Source organism: Equus quagga, chromosome 6 (genome assembly GCF_021613505.1).
Source record: "Equus quagga isolate Etosha38 chromosome 6, UCLA_HA_Equagga_1.0, whole genome shotgun sequence".
NCBI lineage: Eukaryota > Metazoa > Chordata > Mammalia > Perissodactyla > Equidae > Equus > Equus quagga.
This window is the reverse complement of record NC_060272.1, coordinates 71,819,726-71,841,079: the sequence shown is the minus strand read 5'-3', so window position 1 is coordinate 71,841,079 and position 21,354 is coordinate 71,819,726. Positions and strand designations below refer to the sequence as shown.

At 41.6% G+C, this 21,354-nt stretch overlaps 1 protein-coding gene across 1 annotated transcript in view; it reads left to right on the top strand.

The window, feature by feature from the left end:
• TEX26 (testis expressed 26) overlaps positions 1–17,386 on the top strand; it is a 29,942-nt gene extending 12,556 nt beyond the window's left edge. Inside the window, exons 4-7 of the mRNA XM_046665195.1 lie at positions 1,836–1,992; positions 9,450–9,626; positions 11,328–11,489; positions 16,847–17,386. Of these exons, the coding sequence (XP_046521151.1) occupies positions 1,836–1,992; positions 9,450–9,626; positions 11,328–11,489; positions 16,847–16,920 (570 nt within the window). The 3' untranslated portion in view covers positions 16,921–17,386. The remainder of the gene's footprint in view (positions 1–1,835; positions 1,993–9,449; positions 9,627–11,327; positions 11,490–16,846) is intronic.
• Positions 17,387–21,354: the final 3,968 nt, after the last annotated feature.

Here is a 21,354-nt window from a genome sequence, read left to right as displayed (position 1 = left end):
AAGGCTCTCAGCCAATGAGAGCCAGTGTAGTAAGGTGTTCTGTGCTCTCTCAGCCAATGAGAGCTGGAGTGGCTGACTGCCCTGTGCACTCTCAGCCAATGAGTGCTCCCATGCCAGACTGCAGACCCTCCCAGCACACAAGTGACCTTCCTGTCAGCCTGAGTTGAGGGTGTGCTGCCTTGTTTGCTCTCCTGAGGCCGTTATTTCTGCCATTTATTTTGTTTTCTGTTAAACAGTTTTGAGGGTGGCTCAGGGCCTGGACTAGGATGACACTAGCATGGTGCTCCCACTCTGCTAACAGGGAGGATCTGCCACTAAGGAACAGAGGAGGAGTATCGCCCTGGGAGTTCAAATGCGGACTGGTGGTTTGGGGCTCCTGCAGAGAAAGAGCAGTGGAAAACGAGGGCTGATGTCTGCAGCAACTGTAACACGTCAAGGTGTGGGCAGTTTGGTGGAAACGGGCTGGAGGCAGGTCAGGACTTGACCAGTGCTCGTGAGCCCCTGCAGCTGATTCGGTTGGATGGCTGATGAGTGGAGTCTACACCTGGGATCTGAACCCACGTACCCAGGCCACCAAAGTGGAGTACATGGATCTAACCACACAGGCACGAGGCTGGCCCCAAGAACTATGACTTTTATGACTTTTACTATAAAAGAAATGAGGAGCCATTGCGGGCTTTTGAGAAGAGGAATCACATGATGATGTTTTAAGAGGATTGGCCCAGCTGAGAGTAGACTGTAAGAGAGTAAAGATGGCAGCAGAGATACTAGACGGGAGCCTATCGCAATGATCTAGGAGATAAATGATGACGGCTTTAGTGTTAGACTAGGGTGTTAGCAGTAGGAAGAATAAGTGGTCAGACTCTGGATATATTTTGTAGGTAAATAAGGTTTCCTGATGTCTAGAATGTGGGATGTGAAGCAAAGAGATGGACTAAGGAACACTCCAGGGATTTAGGTCTAAACAGTTAGAAGGAGAGTGGCCATTAACTGAAATGTGGAATACTCTAGACTTAGTAGGACTCTCAAGAATTCAGCTCTGTGGGCATGTGACGTTGGAGGTGTCTTCAGTAAACTTTCAATAGGAGATCTTAGGAAGCCAGTTGCATATATGGATCTAAGTTGAGAGGAGAAGTCTAAGCTGAAGATAAATTTGGGAGTCATCTGATGTGGTTGGAATAAAATGAGCCTGGATGAGATCATCAAGCTAGAAAATAGAAGAGCTTTGAGGATCAAACCTTGGGGCACTTCACCATTAAGAGATCAAGGATGCTTCAAAGAAGCAATCTTCTCAGGGAAATAGGAAGCAAGGTCCTGAGGGAGAGGGAAGATGGAAAGAGGTGGTGGAGGGTTCAAGTTTGATAATCATAACATCTCCTTGGAGGTGAAGAGGAGAGAAGGCCCACCCTCCCCACCCTACAGGACGCTGCTGAGGCCTCTGCGTGTGACCCAGGGTGTCTCTCAGGGCCCGGGGCTCTGAGGGGAAGCACAGCTCTCTCTGTTCTCGGGCGTGTGTAGCCGGAGCTAGAACTCACATGGGTCTTCTCCTCTTCTCGTCTTGTCTGGAGATTTCTGATGGGAGGCACAGCTCTTTGGATTTCACAAACACATTCTCTTGTCGTCTACATGAAAAGTCAAAGAAATGACCAAGTACCCTGGTTCCAGCTGGGTAAACTGATGGCTCCTGTGGACAGGCTCCTGCATACACTGCAACTGCAGAGTGGTCCCTGGGTGTAAAGGACTCAAAAAGAAAATGTTCACACAAACACGTGTATTCTTCACTCTGTTAGGGGAACCCATGTGAATTTTCTTGAAACTTGTGTTTGTATTGATAGGGGTTCTTTCCCTGGACTCTTCCTCAAGGTCCATCAAGGCCATCAGTGAAGAGCTACTTCCCTTGGAAAATGGCTGCTTCAGTGGACGAGGTTAGGAAGGCAATATCAAATCAGTTTATTTCCCAGACGAGAAGAGTCTTTGTGGACAGAAAGGAAGGTAAACGTATTTATTTTTCTCCTTTCCCTGGTAATGTGTTAGGCACTGAAGTCGCAGTGGCGAGCAGCGCAGATGCAGTCCCTTCCCACAGGGAACTCACAGTATGGACATGGAAAAAAGCAATTTAGCAAACAGAGTCAAATATAACAAGGTGCACGCCGTGGAAAATGCAGGGTGCTGTGGCTGCACACAGTAGGACATCTAGCCTAATGTGGGGAGGGTGGTCAGGAAAGGCTTCTTGGGCCTGAAGGACAAGGACAAATGAGCCAGGTGAAGATGAAGAGATTGAATTAAACATACTGTTTCCAATTCTTCACTACTTGTCTACCATTTTTAAAAGTCAAAACTTACTTTTATTAAACAAATGCATGCATATACTTAAATCAAATTGATACCTAAAAGCTTATAAGGAAATAACAGTACTTCTTGACCCACCCCTCTCCTCTCCCAATCCTACTCCTCTGTGGCAATTTCAGTCCTTTCAACTGTTTCGTCCTACGTGATCCTCTGTATTTTAAAATAATATGCTTATACTGCTAGTTTGGATTCAGCAATTTTAGACATCATTGACTTCCTGTCCTGGTGGTTGAGGATTTGGCTCTCCTATAACTTCCTCACTCCCCCTCCATCCATCCTCTCGATATAATTATATTACAAAATTTTGGTTAATTCAATTGCTACTGTTTATATTGTGATTACAATGATATGATGTAATATGATTATATAAACATTTACTGCTGAGCCAGGTGTCATTTTATGATTATGTTTCCTTTGGCTTTTTTTTTTTTTACAGGAGTTAATAATTGACTTTGTTTCATATGCTTCGTTTTCTATGTGCATGTCATTAAGTTTTTCCAAATATTTGTCACACACTTACCAAGGTTTTTCCCAAACACAGTTTCAAACATTCTTTCAGTTTGCGTGTTTTCCTGGATATCTTCTTTCCGACACCCTCCCTCATTCTCCTTTAATCTGAACTGGTTGCTCTGTATAGCTTTGCTATCCATTGTGCCCTGAGACTTCCTTTTTCATCATTCTGGGCATTTCTTTGGCCTCTGCCTGCATTGGATCTCATTTCCTGAGTACACACCCTCCTCTTTCTTGTTCCTTCTCCCTCATTTTGCTGAAGCACATCTTCTAGTAGCTTTCTAAGAAAGGGTACATGGGAGGAACTTTTTTGGGAGTGTCCCAAACCAGAAGTGTCCTGTATTCTTCCTTACACTTGTTTGATAGTTTGGCTGGATATAGAATTCTAGGATGATGATCATTTTCCCTCAGAATGCATTCCTCCAAACGACTTCTAGCATCCAGGATTTCTTTGTAGAAGACTGATGCCCTTTTGATTCCTGACTCTTTTGTATTTTTTTTTTCCTGGAAACTCTCAAGTTCTTCTCTTTATTCCTAACATTGTGAAATTTCACAGTTGTGTGCATTAGTGAAAATCTTTTGTCATTAATTGTATTGGACAATCAGGGTCCCTTTCAATCTAGAGACTCATGTCCTTCAATTCTGGGAATTGTTTCCCGCACAGTCCTCACCTGTTTTTCTTCCATCTCTTTCTCTGTTCTCTTCTGGGACTGCTGTTACTTGTGTTGATCCTCCGATTTTCTTAACTTTTCTCTCCTGGTATCTTTCTCTTTGTATTTTTGGTCTGTTTATTTGAAAAACTCTTTGCTTTTTGATCCAACTCTTCTATTGAATTTTAATTTTAGCTCTCATATTTTTAATCTCCAAACTCTCTTCATTCTTCTCTCTGATTATTTTTTTTAAAATAGCATTCTGTTCTTGTTTTATAGATGCAGTAATTCTCTTATAAATTTTAGGATATTTATGATATACTTAGTTTTCAGTGTTTTTATCTTTTCCCCGAGTGACTTAACGGTCTAATGAAAATTTGGCTTTCTGTTCACATTTACAAGGAAGTGGAGGCAGATTTACTATGAAGCCAATAAAACTTGTCTCTGTGGGCTCTTCTCTTTCTTAAAGTGGGTGTGCCCAAAATATTAAGCTCTAGGGCCCACAAAACCTGCAAGAAAGGTACTCAAATCTGACTAGAAACTACCTACAGAGATGGGGCTTGTTAGCTGGTGCTTGACTTGGATGATTAAGTGATGAGCTCTCTTTTTGTTTGGAAACTCCCAAATGCCAGTATTTATAGGTCAGTTTCTCTAGAGAGGTGAACACTGGCTGTTGGCATTCAGAGAGCAGGATTGGGGAAGGGACTGAGATCTTCCTGCTGGCACTGCAGTCTCTCACTGAACCCCTGTTTTTCCTCATTCAGCATCTTACTATACCCACTTTCTACTATTCCTGGTGTCCCAGAATCCAGAGCTTTTTGGTTCACTTTTGCTCTGAAGAAACCTCTGGTCAGGAAGGGATGGTCACATGAGTGTGTGAGGTTATGCAGGTGATCCAGGAAACTCCAACCACTCTGTACCCAAGCTTTCACCCAGGCCTCTTGTTTTCAGGCCTGAGCCTCACTACCAGCCTTCCACTGTACCTGACATCTCCAAGTTTGAGGCTGTTAGAGTTCCACAGTGTGTATTAACTCACTTCTTTGCTATGCCCTCTGCCGTCACTTAGTTTCAACTTCCTCTATGGACTTTGCTAATTCACTTGCTGTATCTCCATTCGGTTTCCATCTTCTAAAAATGTGTTACTCTCTCTCATCTACTATCCTTCTGACAAAGTTTGGGGAGGAAGGAGTCATAAATGGGTGGATGCAATCCATTGGGTTTCATAGGAAGCTAACCTTTTCACTTTTCAACCCCTTCCCATCTGATCTCTGCCCCCGTCATGTCATTGAAACTGCGGTTGTCAAGGTCCCCAATGACCTTCAGTGGATATTTTTCCATCTGCATCTTACTCAACCTTCTAGCAGCAGTAAATGTTGTTGGCTGCTTGCTCTTTCTTGAAACTCTCTTCTCTTTGAGCTTCTGTGACACCCCGCTTTCTTTTTCCCTACTTCTTTGGCTCCTTTTTTCTATTTGACCTCTAACTATTAGAGTTCATTAGAGTTTCCAATTCCTTTAAAAAGCAAGTATCCTGAGGACTTCCACATTTGTATCTCTTCCCCAAACCTCTCCTCAGACCCCTAGTTTCATGTATTTGGGGACTGAGTAGACATCTCATGGGACTTCTAAGTCATCACCTTCTCCTTCCCCTGGTAGCTGATCTTCCTAAATCGCCTATAATTCCCTCCCATCCCATTGCTACACGGCAGCTAGATGATCTCTTACACATCTAAACTGGGTCGTATTTTTCTATTAGTTCTTTTCACTGGCTTTCCACTACATTTTGAATAAAATCCGAATTCCAGTTCCTTCTCTTGGTTCATAAGGCCCTGCAAAGTTGACCCGGCCCTTCCTTAGCTCCTCACCATTCCCCCTCACTTCATCCCCCTCATTCCCCAGGCTCAGCCACCTGGGCCTCTTTTCAATTCCTCTAAGCTGCTGACTTCTTTCCCACCCTCAACCAGTGTGCAGGCTGTCATCTTTGCCTGAAATGCTCTTCCCCCAGCTCTTTCTTTGGTTTCACTTTGTCCTTCTGTAGACTCCAGCTTAAATGTCACATTGCCTGTGACCTTCCTATTTTGTCTGAAGAGGTGTGCCACCACCCCATTTGTTTCCTTCTGGCACTTTGCGTTATGCAGTCATTTGTTTACTGATTCTTGCTTTTTGTTGTTTTTGTTTTATTCTTTCCTCCACTATTCGGTAAGCCCCCCAAAGGCCTTTATTCACTTAGTATCTAGTGTAATATATATAGTCTAGTCCTGGTATATAGGAGCACTCTGTAAATACTTGCTGAATGGTGGAAAGAAGTATACTTTTTGAAGCTAGATAGGTGTGGAATCAAAAGACCTCCGTACTTGCAGATAAACATTAAGGGTCACGGAAAAACATTTGAAATGTCAGCATTCTTAGAAGGTGTCTGTGAGCTTCCAATCAAAGTTGCCCTTTCAGCATGCGCAAATTACCGTTTCCCACTGTGCAGATAAATACCCGAGACCTGTCAAGACTCTCTCCTAAATCTCTAACTCCATCTGCTTCTCTCCCCCGCCACAGCCACTGCCTTCCTTCAGGCTACCAATGTCTCTCCCTTGGATGACCCCTAATCCAACTGCCTTTTCCAGTTTTGTCCCGTCTAATCCACTGTCAATGCTGCAGCCTCAGTGAGTTTCTGGATGTGCAAATAGATGTCACCTTCTAGCTTAAAACCCTTCAGTCACTGCCCATTGTCCTCAGGATAAAAGCTAAATGCCTTAACATGAGTCCTGTACCATAGGTCCTTGCCTACCATTCTAGCACTCTTTCTTGCCAGCCCCCGCACTGTGACACTGATCGCCTTCTCTCCTCCAGACTCACCATGCCCCCTGCAGGCTTGTGCCCTTTGCACATCTGCTTCCTCCCTGTGGAGCACCTCTCCCTTCTTTCTTTTAGCCTATGTCTGTGCAAAGTGAAGTCTAAATGTAAGCTTCATTTCTCTCCCTGGAGTCTTCTCTGATCCCCCAAGTTTAGATGGGTGAATTTAAATTTGAATTTAAAATGTAAAAATCCCATATGTTTTTATAGATCATTTTCTTACCTCTTTTGCGGCATTTATCACGTAATGTTGTAATTATCTTTTTTTGGATCTGTTTCTCTAACACTTTATGCTTCTGAAGCACAGGGACCGTGTCTTACCTTTGTATCCTCATCACTAAATTAAAGCAAACCAATGAGAAGCACTAAAAGGTGCTGGTTTTCACATTCCGGCTTGGAGAACTTGGTTCTGATGAATTAGAACAGCAGATAAAGACAGCAGAACTGGTTCTCACTTGGCTGTAGATTATGTGCCGATGGTCCCAGTGCTTTTGACTAGTCCTTGCTGTAGATTTGCATTTGGATTGGGCCTTTCTGCAGATGCCATACCTAATCTTCAGCAGGCCAGTTTCTGTCTTTGGGCTATAGCGACTCTAGGATAGTACCACCATTATCTGATGGAAGAGAAACCAGTGGGAGCTGAGCTCCTGAGGATCAGGAATGGTGCCCTGGGAGGGGTCCAGACTTTGCAGGTGTGGTTAGCATTGGGTCAGCTTCTCTCTGAGTCATGGTTATCTTGTCTGTCCATACTTCAATACCACAATGGGGACTTCAGGTGGTGGTTGGGTCCCTTTGTATCAGGAACTTCTCTGCTTAATAATGCTGAAGGAACTCATTAACATGAAATCTTACAAAAACAAGGAAGGCGATAGTTGAGAAGAACTAAGAGTTACTCTAAGCATAGATCATACAGGCAGTCACTAAAGTGTAGTTCAGAGTAATTGCTAATCCGTAACAATTATGTTTCTAATTTTTTTCTTTTGTTCACTCTTTAATTTAGTAAATATTTAATGAGGTCTATTACTGTGATAAGTACTAAGGATCAATGTAGAATAAGACAATCTTTATCTTCAAAGAAGCTCACAGTAAGTGTAGGCCCTGATTTTTGTCTTTTCTGGGGCTGCTTCTCCAATTACTCCACTTCTTGGCTGGTCCGTCCTGTTGCACGTGACCCAACCCCTCAAGACGCTTCACAGCCTGGTTCCTAAGTTGTTTCTCCTGCTTCCCCCTCAGTTACGCCTCCTGCCCTGCATGCCTCACACTCCTGCCAGCCAGACTATGTTTCATGAACACGCTGTGCATCTTTTGCTTCAGTGTTGACCCATCGTCAAAGCACACCCTTTGCTGTATCTGCCTTTTAATTCTTGTCTTCCTTCTCTTCCTCTAGCAGAGCTCATCACGCTCTCTCTGGGCTTCTGTAGTACCTTATTTAAAGCTCTGAGTCAGTGATTGTTAAGCCTATGGGAAGCTCGTTCACAATGTAAGTGCCTGAGTTCCATGTCTAGAGATTCTCAATGTCTAGGATGAGGTTCAGCAGGTGTATTTTGGAAAAACCACCCCAGGTAATTCTGATGTATTATCTCCATGTGAGAATCACAGTTCCAAGTGTTATAGTTGCAAGACATCACATTCCATGTATGTTTGTCCTGTGTATATGTTTCTAATCACATTAGTTGAGGTTGTCTTAAGGTAGACTGATGACTTAATGATCTTTAATGTTAGCACAGAACACACATGGGAACTGAAAAGAGTCACTTTTGAGTGGTAGCTCTAGGAGACAGGGATAGGCATATGCATCAAGTATTTCAACAGGAATTTGTTTTTTTCCTATAAGGTTTTGGTAGTTCACAAAAACCAAGTTATAGATGGTGCTTACTAGGAACAATACCAGATGAGTTTCCAAAATGTCTTGAGGGATGTCCTGATTTTAAGCCCTAGAGTTTCCTCGTCTCTAACCTTGTCTTCTCCTCGGGCCATTTATGAGGTCATCATGAAGGCCGTTGAGTACCCACGTCCTACCTTCCTGAGTCATCTAAATTAAGAGGCAGCATGTACTGAACCCTCTCCCACTGTGCCTGTCTAGACAGAGATCATTTTTTAAAATCAATATTAAAATGCTCTTGGGTGCCAGTAGATGATATCACATCTTGTTTGACATACAATGTACATTTGCATTTATTTTGAAAATACCTATTGAAAAACTAATTTAGAATAAGAATTGAGTTTAATGTCCATAAATGCACTGTTTGGATGTTGTTCGTGAAATCCACATTTTTAACATCTTTGTCCTGAATAAAGTTGGTGGTGTATGATTTTCTTCTGTGACTCTTCTCCATGATCTGGTAGTTCTTGTGGAACCTGGCATTTAGTGAGTGCTTCATTGATGTTAAAGATTATATATTTAATGAATATTTGTTAGCAGACTTATTTCAAAGAAATAATAGCGCTATTGTCCACTAATGACAATGTTACTTAACCCTCCGTCAGTAAGAGATAAGCTTTGAGTAGTTCTTTTCCAGGTAATGGAGATGACAGGCACTGCCCCATCTGTGGCTGTCAGATTTAGCAAATAAAAATGCAGGATGCCTAGTTAAATTTGAATAATGACTTACAGTGTATAGCAGGTAAATAATGAGTACTTATACATACTTACAATAAAAGTTATTCGTTGTTTATCTGAAGTTCAGATTTATCTTGTGTCTTATGTTTTATATGACAACCCTACCCCTATCTAAAATCTCTCACCCTGCCCCCCACTGCTGCCCCAGCAACTAGGCAGCCTGCTGGAGTGAGGGATGCCTTTGTGTCCCCTAGGCAGAACAAAAGAGCTCTCCTAACTCACATACAATATATTCATTAGAAACTACTTCTAATCACTTGAGCATATACTTCCTGTGCCTGATAAAGCAGAAAATTATTTCTTTCTTGAAATATCCATAAAAAGTACATTAACCATTCCTCTAATACAAGAAGAAAGGGTTTTAGGGTGATAAATTGGAAGCTATTGCCAGAAGCAAAATGGAATGAAGATAGGATGCTATTTAGAAATAGCTTGTGAGGAATAATTATTGCCTTCCATTTGTACACTGATCCCAGCTCAGAAGATTAAGCAAAGTTCTCCGATGTCTCTGGAATGGAAAAAGTTACTTCCGCAACCTGCAGACACTGAATTTCGGCGGAATTACCAAGTTCCAGCCAAAATTCCTGAGTTTCAGGATTTTAGTTTCAAATATGGATGCTACTCAAGCCTACCAATTGCTTCTCAGGGTCTAGGTAAGTACACCTGTAGCTTTTAAAACAACTTCATAGATCCTGTCCTTGCTCCAAGATTCCTCAGCACATAGGGTCCTGGCAGGCATTCTTGATAACAGTCATGGAAAATGCCAGTGACCCCTGCATGGAATTGAAACTCTGCCCCTGTGGTACTCAGCCTCAAACCCAGGGAATAGGCAAGTCTTAGAAGAGAACTGACTGCTCATGCCATGAATGAGGGCATTCTGTGCCTGGAAGGGGCAGTCCTTGGGACTGGGGGACACCTCCCCCTTACAAAATCAAAGGAAGGATTTAGTTACTGTAAGATGACCAAAAAAGAGGTTAAGTGGCAATCAAATTAGACTTGTTAGTTATCCACTGGAAGGTTATCCACAAGGCACAGTCTTCAAGCATCTTCAGGTTTAGCACCCATTCTATTTGAGTGTTCTTTTATAATCCTGATTCTATTATTTTCAACAGAAAAGTTTTTAAAAGTTGCATGACTGAGCCACTTCCAAGCTACTAGTTAAGAAGATAATTTGGAGTCAGTCTGAGATAGCGATTTGATCCTGGCATGGAGTTGGAATCAAGTAGTACTTTAGACAAAAATCACAGACTAGAAGCTTAGCATCTTGGGGTTAAAAGGTAGGCTAGAAGTTACCTAGTCTAGCCCCCCATGTTGTGTGTAAGACATGGAGTGTCTGTCTTATCCTGGCTGAGGGGTGATATCGTCCCTGCTCAAACCCCTCAGTGGAGTACCCCATCCCCCAAGGCAGCGCCTTCATTCTTAGGTACTTAAACTGTTGAAAGTTCTCAAGAGTTAGAATCTTCCTTGCGAAACTTCTAGTCATTGGTTCTACTTCTTCTCACAGTGGCTAAGTAGCATAAATCTATTATTCTATGGAAACCTTATTAAATGCCTTCTAAGTCTTCTTCACTAAAAGCATTTCCAGACCCTGCAAACACTCTTCTCGGGATGTAGCATCAAGTTCCCTCACCTCCATCTGGCCAATGGTCCCTGTAAAGGGGACACCTGGAGTTGAAAGAAGTATTTAAGATGACCTTGAGGTTTACAAAGATTGGGCAAGTTGTAGAAATTAGGTTCTCATGTCATGTCTTCATTGTTTTTTCACAATAAGTCCATGACTCTCAGAACCCACATTAAATGAATAGCATTCAGAGTCAAATGTAAGTGATTTTGGTTTTGCCTGCACCTCACGTCTCCATTAGTCTGAATGGACAATGAGTGCTGACTGTAGGTTTCATTGTTCTTCCAACTGCTCACACCTAAGGCCCTGAGGGAGGCTCTTAGTGTGTCAGTCCAAGTCTGCACAGAAGACTGCATGCAAGGGAAAGCAGCTTCTATGACAGCATTTGTTTATTAAGCAGGTGGTGAATGCTATCATCCTAACTTGCTGACCTGTAGAATGGTTGATCTCGGGGAGAAATTCTTTCCTGAAAATGATGGTCAAACTCAACCTTCTGGCTGCCATCGCCAATCACTCCCACTCCAACAGCAGCAGTCCTGAGTCCCTGCAGCTCCGCACAGCCCGAGTCAAGGGAGGAGTCAATCGTCCAGTCTCACTTTCCAGTACCATTTAAGATGCCGCCTAAGCTCCCTGCTGCGCTCAGGGCTGTCAGGGGCATGTTCGACAATGAAGGGCGGGAGTTCTGTGCTCAGGCGACAGCTTCTGTTCCTTTCTCTTCCTTGCGTTCCCCTAGTTCCTTCGGTGCTGAAGAGCCACATGAGGAATCAAGAGCGCACAAAGAAGCAGACCACGTACCAAAGTGACTATGGGAAAGACTACCTGAATTTCTTAACGATTTTAAACTCATTCACTCCGGCTCAAATCAGAGAATACCTTCAGAGTGTTTCCTATAAAGGTAAGATGAGGTCTTGAGTTACTATTTAATAAATTTACAGATTGTAATACATTGCTTTATGCCAAATAGAAATTGTTCTAACTTCTAGCCAGTGGAGTTAAATGTTCACAAAAAGAAAAATAGTGCCTCAAAAAAATCCCATAGGTTTTGGCAAACTTCAACCCATTGAAAATCAATTTTTCTTAACAGAGGCCCCAGTGATTATATCCCCACTTATTAAAAAGGAATCATGTAACTTTTCACTCGTTTCTGATCTCACTTTGCCTGTGGTTGAATTGGTCCAGGATGACTTCCTTCCTCTGATGGTTAATTGATGTCTCCAGTGGGTGTTTTACTCTTTCACGGTTTTGTTTTATTTGATGTATCTTTAGTTCCTGTTGGGTAGTACTTTTTGTGACAGGCTTGTTAGGGTGCGTGAGAATCTTCATGTGTCACATCCTCAGAAAGAGTCAATGCTTTTCTCAGGACAGTGCTGCTTCCCTCCACAGAGCAAAGCCTTATCCCAGACCGGGGCCGAGGGACTGGAATCCGTTGGGAGCCTCTTGGGGGCAACTGGTCAGTCTGAGTGTGTGTAAAATATCAACTCAGGGAATAAGAGTTGGAGGAGAAGAAACTAAACTCTTCCAACAGCTGCCCCTCAGCACCCAATGCTATAGATCACACGCTCCATTACCCCTCATTTCTGAGTACATGCCCCAATGCAGGTCCACATGTTTATACAAAGTATATTCATATACCACTAAACTAATGCATCATGTGCATTGTAAAGCTTACAAAATGTTAAAGGAGGAAGTAAAAAGCAAATATAGGAGAGGGTCTGGTATTTCTTCCTACATTCAGTGCATCATTCTCTGCACCCTGCTCTATGCTCGAGGCTCTTTGGGGATCACGGATTCGTTTTGTGCCCTGTGGTCAGGCTCAAGCTGAGGTCTTCCACCAGGTACTCAGTAACCCTCCAACTGTTCCCTGTCTCCTTCCTCTGTTGGGTCCCCAATTCTCTGTCTTCTGCCTGTCCCCAGCCACAATCAGAAGAGCTCGCTCCTCTGAAATCCTCCTTGACACCATTTTATTCTGTGATCTCTTGCCCCACACAGGACTGAAACCCCACTGTGGAAAAGACTGAAAGGGAGGTGTGCTTGTGTGTGTGTGTGTGTGTGTGTGTGTGTTGGGGGAAAAGACAATATTTTCTACCCTCACAGACTGAGGACTAGTGGCCCGAAGGCCCTTAAAAAAGCTTGGATGTTGGGTTTCAAGGAAGTACAAGGAGCAGCTGCTTTTCCTCACTCTCAGGCAGAAGCAGAAGTCTGTGTTTTCCACTGGGAGCTCATTCCTCTCAACAGATGCCTCTGGACCGGTTTCACACTTGAGAAGGAAACCAAGGGCTCCTGAGGGCTGCTGGTCGGATCCTCCCAGGAGGCACAGCAGAAGCCGTGCTTGGCCCTGCTTTCCGCTCCTTTCCCCAGCTTTGGTTCTTACATATCAAACCATCGTCTGCATTTTCTAAGGCGCTCTTTTCACCTTTAGAAGCCACATCTGTTTGACCCTATAGAATGAGTATTTCTGCCTTCCTGAAGCAGATGCTGCTATCTGTCCAGGGACTCTCAGTCCAGATGGAGCCGTCCCTTCTCTGCCCACAGGTAAACCACGGTGGCTGCTGGGCACCTGCCTCTTGTTGTCTGTGTGTCATTTGCCATCCGAGCCTTAACAGTGTCCTCTAAGGGTGAACTAAGGTCCCCTCAGATTGAGCAGTTGAGCAGCCTCTGCTCGACTCAGATCTGCTTTCTCCAGGATTCCTAGGGCAAGCTGACCTTTCTCGTGAACCTGTCCATCCAGCTGGACTTTTTCTACCCCCACAGGGGAGACACGATCTATTAACTAACAAAGTAGCTTTGGGGCCAGTCTCGGCTTTGGTTTCTTCTTAGGTCTCCTGCTTTCTTGGTTCCCTCAGGACAGCACTGGGGGCAGGTACCCAAAGGCTCACTCCCCAGAGCCTTGCCATTTTGCACTGACTTGGGCGTATGTAGAGCGGCTTTCTGTGGGCGTTAGTTTCTCTTTCCTGGCTTTGCTTTAGAATGGCCTGCTCATCCCTGCCAGCTATGCTAGGGGCTGACGAGCAAACAGGAGGCTCCCTTTGAATTCTTACGCCCAAACCTCTTGTCATTTTCCAGTGTTGGGGATGATGCTAATGCTTTTCAGCTGACAAATATCTCAGCAGGGCTCATTTGTGGTAGGGCTGAGTGAGTATGCAGAACAAAAAACCTGGCAGATGTATTGGGCTGAATTATTATCACCTCAGTTTAAATTGTTTTACTGGATTGTCCCTGTTAGACGGTAACTATGGGAGCCCAGAACAGGTACATTTTGAAAGAGAGAGGGGAAGGGCCAACATAATGGCCTAAGTCAGGGGCTGGGGAGACGGCAGGGTGAGGCCGGATAGAGAAAACCCCACAAGGTCACAATAGATCTGGGCAAGGAGAGAGGAGGAGCAGCTGAAGGCGAACCTTTGGTTTCCAATAACTGTGTGTGACTGTGTGGTATTGAGTTTCTGTTTTTATAACTTGAGGAAATTGAACTAGATGTCTTTAGTGGCCATTTTCTTTTGAAAATTGTTTTAATCTCTGTTATAATCTGAGTGATTCAGACTATCCAACAGCTTACCCTTTCAGCCTCTGTTATCTGCTGGTAAAGACTGTCATCTCTCCACTTATTCCCCCCTCGAAAGACAAAATGATCTGAAATCTGGTTTTCAGAGTTTTGCAGCTGTTTCTCCCTCTTCTTCTCTTCCTTCAATTAAAACTCCCATGAATACGGCTATCCAAAGGGTATTCTTTCTAGAGGGTGAGTCTATATTGTTAAGAATACATTTATTCACTCATTCAATGAATTCCATTGATTGAATGCCTATAATGCTCACTTGATACAAAGACAAATAAACAACAAATCCTTTTTCTCAGGGAATTCATTGTTGGGTGTGGGAGATGGACACACAGTCATAGTGTCATAAGCTCCGTAATCAAAGTAGTCTTTGGGTATATTAGAAGCCTGTAAGTGGTGCTCCCAAAGTGTGGGTTCCCAGGGGACTAGGAGAGGCCGCTCAGAAGAGGCCTCCTTTAAGTGTCAAGGATGAATCAGCATGACGAGGAGAAGCAGGACCACTCCTAAGAAGAGGAAACAGCATAAACTAAATCGCAGGGCATGAAGCTGCATCTGTGCATAATAGATATGGGGAGTATTTGACTTACAACTGGCAGCGTTTTGGAGCTAAGTTGACATTAAATTTGACACAATCTCATCTTTTTTTTATTAATTCATGCCAAGCTTGATTTATCTTATATGCTTATCTTTGGTATGAGAAAGGTTTTTCTGTTTTGCTTATTTAAAATTAACTCTTTGATAAAAGATTTAAAAGAGAGACATTTTAGGCTTAAAACGAAAGGACTGAAAATAGCAAATGTTGACAATATAGAGCAATACATTGGTGGTAGGAGTATCAAATGGTACAATCACTTTGAAAACAAATCTGACAGCTTCTCATAAAGTTAAACATATATCTACTCCATGGTCCAGAATTGCTGCTTCTGTGTATTTACCCAAGAGAAAAGAAAACATCTCCACAAAAGGACTTGTATAAGAATGTTTGTAATCGTTTTATTCTTAATAGTCCCAAACTGGATACGACCCAAATCTCCATCAACAGGAGAATGGATAAACAAACAAACTGTGATGCATTCACAAAATAGAATACCACTAGACAATAAAAAAGAATGAATTATTGATGTATTCAACAAAATGTATGAACCTCAAAAACGTTATACTGAGCAAAAGAAGCCTGACACAATATAATACATTTTTGTGTGATTTCTTTTATTTGAATGTCTACAACAGGTAAAACTTATCTCTGATGAAGGAAATCAGAGCAATATCTGTCTTGGGGTAGGAAGTATTAATTGGGAAGGAGAATGATGCGTCTTTCTGGGAGGTGAAAATGATCGATATCATTATATGGGTGTGAGTTACATGAATGCAAATGTCAACCCATTGAACTGTTCACAGAACATCAGTGCATTTCACTTTATGAAAAGTATACCTCAACTGAAAAATGCTGAGGTCAAAAAAGGTATGGAGTAGGGTGCAGATGGTTCAAAATTAAATGTGAGGTCACAAAAACAAATAAATGCAGACATCATTGGAGAGTAAATGAGGAACACACACACGTACATACACACACACACACACCTGATCTATAGGCCTCAGATGGCATGTGTAACACTGAGCGTGATAACGTGGACATTGAACATGATAACATGTTATCACTTGCATTTTTCCTCTCTTTTGGCTTTGGCTGTATAGATGACTATTGCTATTGCTAGGAGTGAGCAAAGTGTTACAGCTCTACTCTGTACTATCAAAAAATATGTAATTAGCATGATTTCACTCATATGTGGAAGATAACAAATACATGGAGAAAGATAACAGAGTAGTGGTTACCAGATGGGAAGAGGATTGAGGGGAGGGAAGGTGAAAGGGACAAAGGGACACATACGTGTGGTGATGGGTAAAAATTAGACTACTGGGGGTGAGCACGATGAAGTGTATTCAGGAATTGGTAAACAACAATGTACACCCAAAATTACACAATGTTATAAACCATTATGATCCCAATAAAATTACTTGAAAAAAATATGTAATTAGGATTAGAGAACTATAGATATTCAGAACTAGACAAGATTCCTTCATTTTCCAAATGAGAAAATGGAGACCAGAGAGTTGAAGGGCTTTCCCACGATCGGTCATCACTCAAAGCAAGGCATACCAACATTGGTGGGCAGAAAAACAGTCCTGGCTTCGAAGAAACTTTTATAACAATAGTCTCTATTTAAAACTGTGTACCCAGTAATAAGAGGGTCAGTGTAAGACACTATATATTGAGTGTCTTTTTATGGCATAGGCCCTGTCTAGGTGCTTCACACAAAGCATTCCTAATCCATTCCAACAACTGTGCAAGGTCAGCACTATACCTATATTCAAAGATGAGGAGATGAAGAAATGGAGAGGTCAAATGACTTGCTAATACTTACAGCACAGAGCTGAAACTTACTCTGTTTCATTCTAAAATCTGTTCTCTTTCCAGGAAGCCTTGCTGATCCTTTGAATATTAAATTTGCTCTTTTGAATTAACAATTACACAATTGTGTGTTTTTAGCTATTAGATATAATACTCTTAGATTATTTTAGTCTCATCAAATATTTCTACAGAGTACTAGTATCAGATATTCACCTCCTTACTAGAACTTCTCTATATAGCACTTTAATAGTTAACTGGAAATTTTCATCCTGTTTTTCTTTATAATTTTCAGACAGACAAATTCTTGATCGCTTTATTCGCTCTCACTGTGACATTGACAAAGGGATGAATGAAAAAGGAAAATAGTTCGGAAGCAGAAAATCTGAAAATCGAAGGAAGCGCTAGGGCCTACCAGGTCATTTTCTCAATAATCAAGGAAAAATAAGATCCAGATTTTCAAAATATGATATTCATGACTTTGTGTAATTTTGTTTTGTTTTATTTTCAAACAATAAAATCATTTAAGGCTATAAATTCACCCCCCCAACATACCTTTAACTGTATACAGCATGTTTTGATACAATATTTTTCCTATTCTCTTTTGGATACTTAATTTGTGGTTTCAATTTTGATTTCCTCTTGTGGAAGAGATTTCTTAATTTTCCAATCATTAGAGGATTTAAAAAATCTTTTTATGGTTGATTTCCTGTTAGAAAGTAAAAGAAAAAACCTCTGCTTTGGGAAATTTAGCAACATTTTCTTTTATGCTAAGTATATAATTAATTTGTGTATTATATGAATATAAGAAGAGAAAAAATGTGTAGGTTATTATATTTTTAAAATCCGTTATATCTTTTCCTTAATTGTGTACTTGAACTGTCAAATTCTGAAAGAATAGTATTTTTAAAATCTCGCAATAAACATGTTTTCATCAATGTCTCCTTGTATTTCTGGGATTTTATTTTTACATATATGTGTGTGTTATATATATGTATTTGTGTATTTTTTATATATATGGCTGCTATGTTGTTTATCAATGTTTATGACTTATACAGAACTTCTTCCTTGATTAACTTTGCCCCCACTACATGTTACTCCTCTTTGACCTCGTTAGTGATTAGGCCTGCAATTACATTTTAAGCGATGTCAATGTTGCCATTCATGGGGGATTTGTTTTTTCTTTGTATTTGCTTAGTAGATCTTTGCCTTCCCTTTATTTCTGTCTTTCTTTGTAACTTTGTTTCAATGCATTTCTAGAAAATACCTTATGTCTGAGTTTTACATTATAACTAATACGGGAGTCTTTGTCTTTTGAGAGGAGAATTTAGTCAGTACACAGTAATTTAATGCTTAACATACTTGGTTTTATGATTTCTGTATTATTTTTCTGTTTGCTATTCTTTGTTCCTTTTAGTTTTACTATTCCTAATTTTCTTCATTTCTTCCTTACACTATTAATTTATTAATTATACTATTTTTGTTTATTCCAGTAGGTTTTTTTTAAATCACACATGGTCATTACTAAATTTGGATTTCTCTACTAATATATAAAAATTACCTAATCTCTATGCTCCCACTTCCTTAGCCTTCACAGTTCCTCCCGTCTGCACTCACTGACAGGAGATTTTATTTTCCATTCCGTATTGTACTTCCCACCCCGTCCTCTGCACATGCCCATGCACATGGAAACACACACTCACACAGTTCATTGCTGAGATAGTTTGGAATTTTTGTTTCAAGCTTTTATTGGGGATTTCCTTATACTTTCCTTTTCTAGTTAAAGAAGGCTTAAAGGCATATAAATTTTCAGTCGCATCAGCAATGTTATCCATTTGTATTTAACTATCCCTGTTTCCTGCACTCTCTTGTTTCCCCAAATCATGAGATCCATGTTCTGATTTACTTGTTTTTGATTAGAATAGTTTCTGGGTATTTCCTCAGATGGGTTACAGGGATGGCAACACATTGAATCCTTACTTATCCCCAAATGTCATTTTTTTGCATTAAATGATATCTTGGCTGGGTATAGAATTCTTCAGTCTTACCCTTTTTTTCTCAGTAGTCCTCAGTCATTCTAACGTCTTTGGTTTAGAGTGTAATTTGTAAGTTAGCGCTAGTCTGATTCGATTACCATGTAAGTGATCTGGTTTTGTTCTGAAAGACAGTCTTTATAAGGTTGTCTCTTGGGCTTTGGAGTATTTCAGTAATTTTTTGAGGCTATGTTCAGTTTCCTTTGGAAACTTTCTTTAACTTCAGTAAATTTCTTTTATTTCATTTTTTCTTACTATGACTTTTTTTCTCTCTGTCACTCTCTGTGATATGTTTTCTTGTCCTGAATGTAATAATATTTGCATCAGAGGCTTCTTGGTTCTATCCTTAGAGTTTCCTGTCTTTTTGTTTGTAGTTTCCATTTTTTAATGTTTTTAATTTCTGTTGTATGATAGATCTTCCTTTTGCTCACTCAGAGCATGAGTTTGTCTTAGCAGTGATTATTCTGTTTACCACAATTTAAAATCCATGCATTTTATTTTAGGAAGTTGCCTTTTCCTCTATAATTGAATCTCCTCAAGAGTCATTTCTGTGTTGTTAAACTTATCCTTTACCTTTCCACTGACTCTGCCTTAACTGGAGCCACCTTTTCTAATTGCCAGGTCTGGTCTTCCCTCTCAACATACGGAGTGCTCATAAATGGGTAACATGGGTTGTCTATGCCCTCACATTAGGCCAGTCCACTGGGGCCTCTTGGGCCAAGGAAAGTGAGTCTTAGGGGAAGGCTGGTCAGTTTTTGTTTACTGGATGGGCAGTAAAGGGGCTGGGCTAACAAAGAAAGGGTTTACTTGCCCACTGAAGTGCAGCTGAGAGTCCCAGGCTCCCCCTGGCCTCCTCCACATAAGGGAGGACAACTCTTTCTCAGCTGCACAGACTCGGGAAAGTTTATCCCACTGTTGCAAACCCCTCCAGGCTTTGTATGATTAACAAGCTTGGGCAGCTCCTCTAAGAACCACAGCAACAAGTGGACAGGTGTGGCCCTTTTGAAGGAATCTTCCCAGATCTGCCCCTCTGGGGCCCAGAGAGCCTTGGAGTCTGAGATCTTTGCCATGGGCTCCAGCAGACAGCCTTCTATGGCTCTGAGCATCCTGCTCTCTCAAGGCACAAGGGTTCAAGGAGAAGAAAGCCTTGCAGCTACTCCAAACCTGTGAAGAATCTGTGGTTTTGCAAACACCCCAGACCCCTCTCATAAAGTTCAGTTTGGTGGTTGTGAAGGGTCTGGGGTGTCTGAAGCCATAGATTCTGTAGAGATCTGGAGATGCTCCAGCACAGCCTTCATGATTACGATGAGTGCCCTTGTAAACGAGTCCTCTCAGAGCTCCCTAGCTCCTTCTGCCACAAAATGGCACAGAGAAAAGATGGCCATCTCAACTAGGAAGCGCTTATCAGGCACCAAATCTCCTGACACCACAAAACCGGAATTTCCAGCCTCCAGAACTGTGAGAAATAAATGTTTGTTGTTTATAAACTACCCAGTTATGGTATTTTTTTATAGCTTCCCAAACGGACCAATACAGCTACCCCGCTGACCTGCCCTACTGACGTACCACCTGTGAGTGAGAAATAAATACTTGCTGGCCACTGAGATGAATGTGGCGATAGCGAACTGATGTAGGCACAGTATCTGTTTAGATAAGATATCTCTGGAATGGTCAAAATGAAATGAAAAACTTGATAGAATCAGTTCTCCCTCAAAAAATATCAAGTCTGATCACCACTAACAAATGAGTAGTGTTTAAAAAGTGAAATTGTCTTTTAAAAGAGGAGAATACAGTTGTGGTTCTTTTGTATTTTAAAACTTGCCAAATGGTGAAGGCATTTTAAACATTGAACACTTCAAAGGTTCTCACGCGGCCGGTAGCCACTGCTTATTTCAATATGCCAAAAGATGTAAATGATTGTTTTAATGTGGTTCCTTCTCAGGGCACATTGTCAAGACCAGATCAGTCACTGCACTCGACGTGAGTTAATTACGTAGTGCTTGTACTTCTATTTCAAAGAGAGCAGTGCTTCAACACACATGATTCTGAAATGTTTTCTCTCGTGGAATCCCCTGACGGCTCTTTGGATTCTCTTTCTACCCTCTCGCAAAACTCGCCTCCACACAACCCCAATCAAAAAAAGTACATATAGCACATTTCTATGCTTTCCAGAAACATCTGTTCTTTGTTTTTAACCTCTTGAGGAAACTGTTACAGAAATATATGTAAACCTGTTCTATTTTGTTAAAAATATTTTCACGAGTAGAAGAGTAGAAAAATAACATCACTTTAAACTGCAGACTGCGATAATTTGTAAAAAGAGAAAAACATCACAATAGGATGTATATAGCTGAGTTTTCATTATGAGCTAAAAATCTCTCTGTACAGGTGGTGAATGAGGCAGAGCAGAGCTTCTCATCCTTGGCTGCACAATAGAATGGCTCGGGGAGATTTTAAAAAACTCTGATGCGCAGGCCACTCCCTGGACCAATGACATCAGAAATTCGGGGGATGGAACCCAGCGGCAGTCTGCCCTAAAGTTCTCTAGGTGATTCCAATTCACAGCAAGAGGAAGACCCACTGACCTAGAGGGGTGACCTAATTAGCAAATTGCCCCTGCTAAGGTGAAGTTGACAGTTCAGTCGAGTCTAGGCAGGAAGCAGAATCCACCCCATTTGTTTCACACGATGGGGCTTAAATGAAGAGACTGCTTCTGAGGTGAGGCTTGCCAAGACGAGCAACGGAAGGAAACCGTTACCATCTCCAGGCC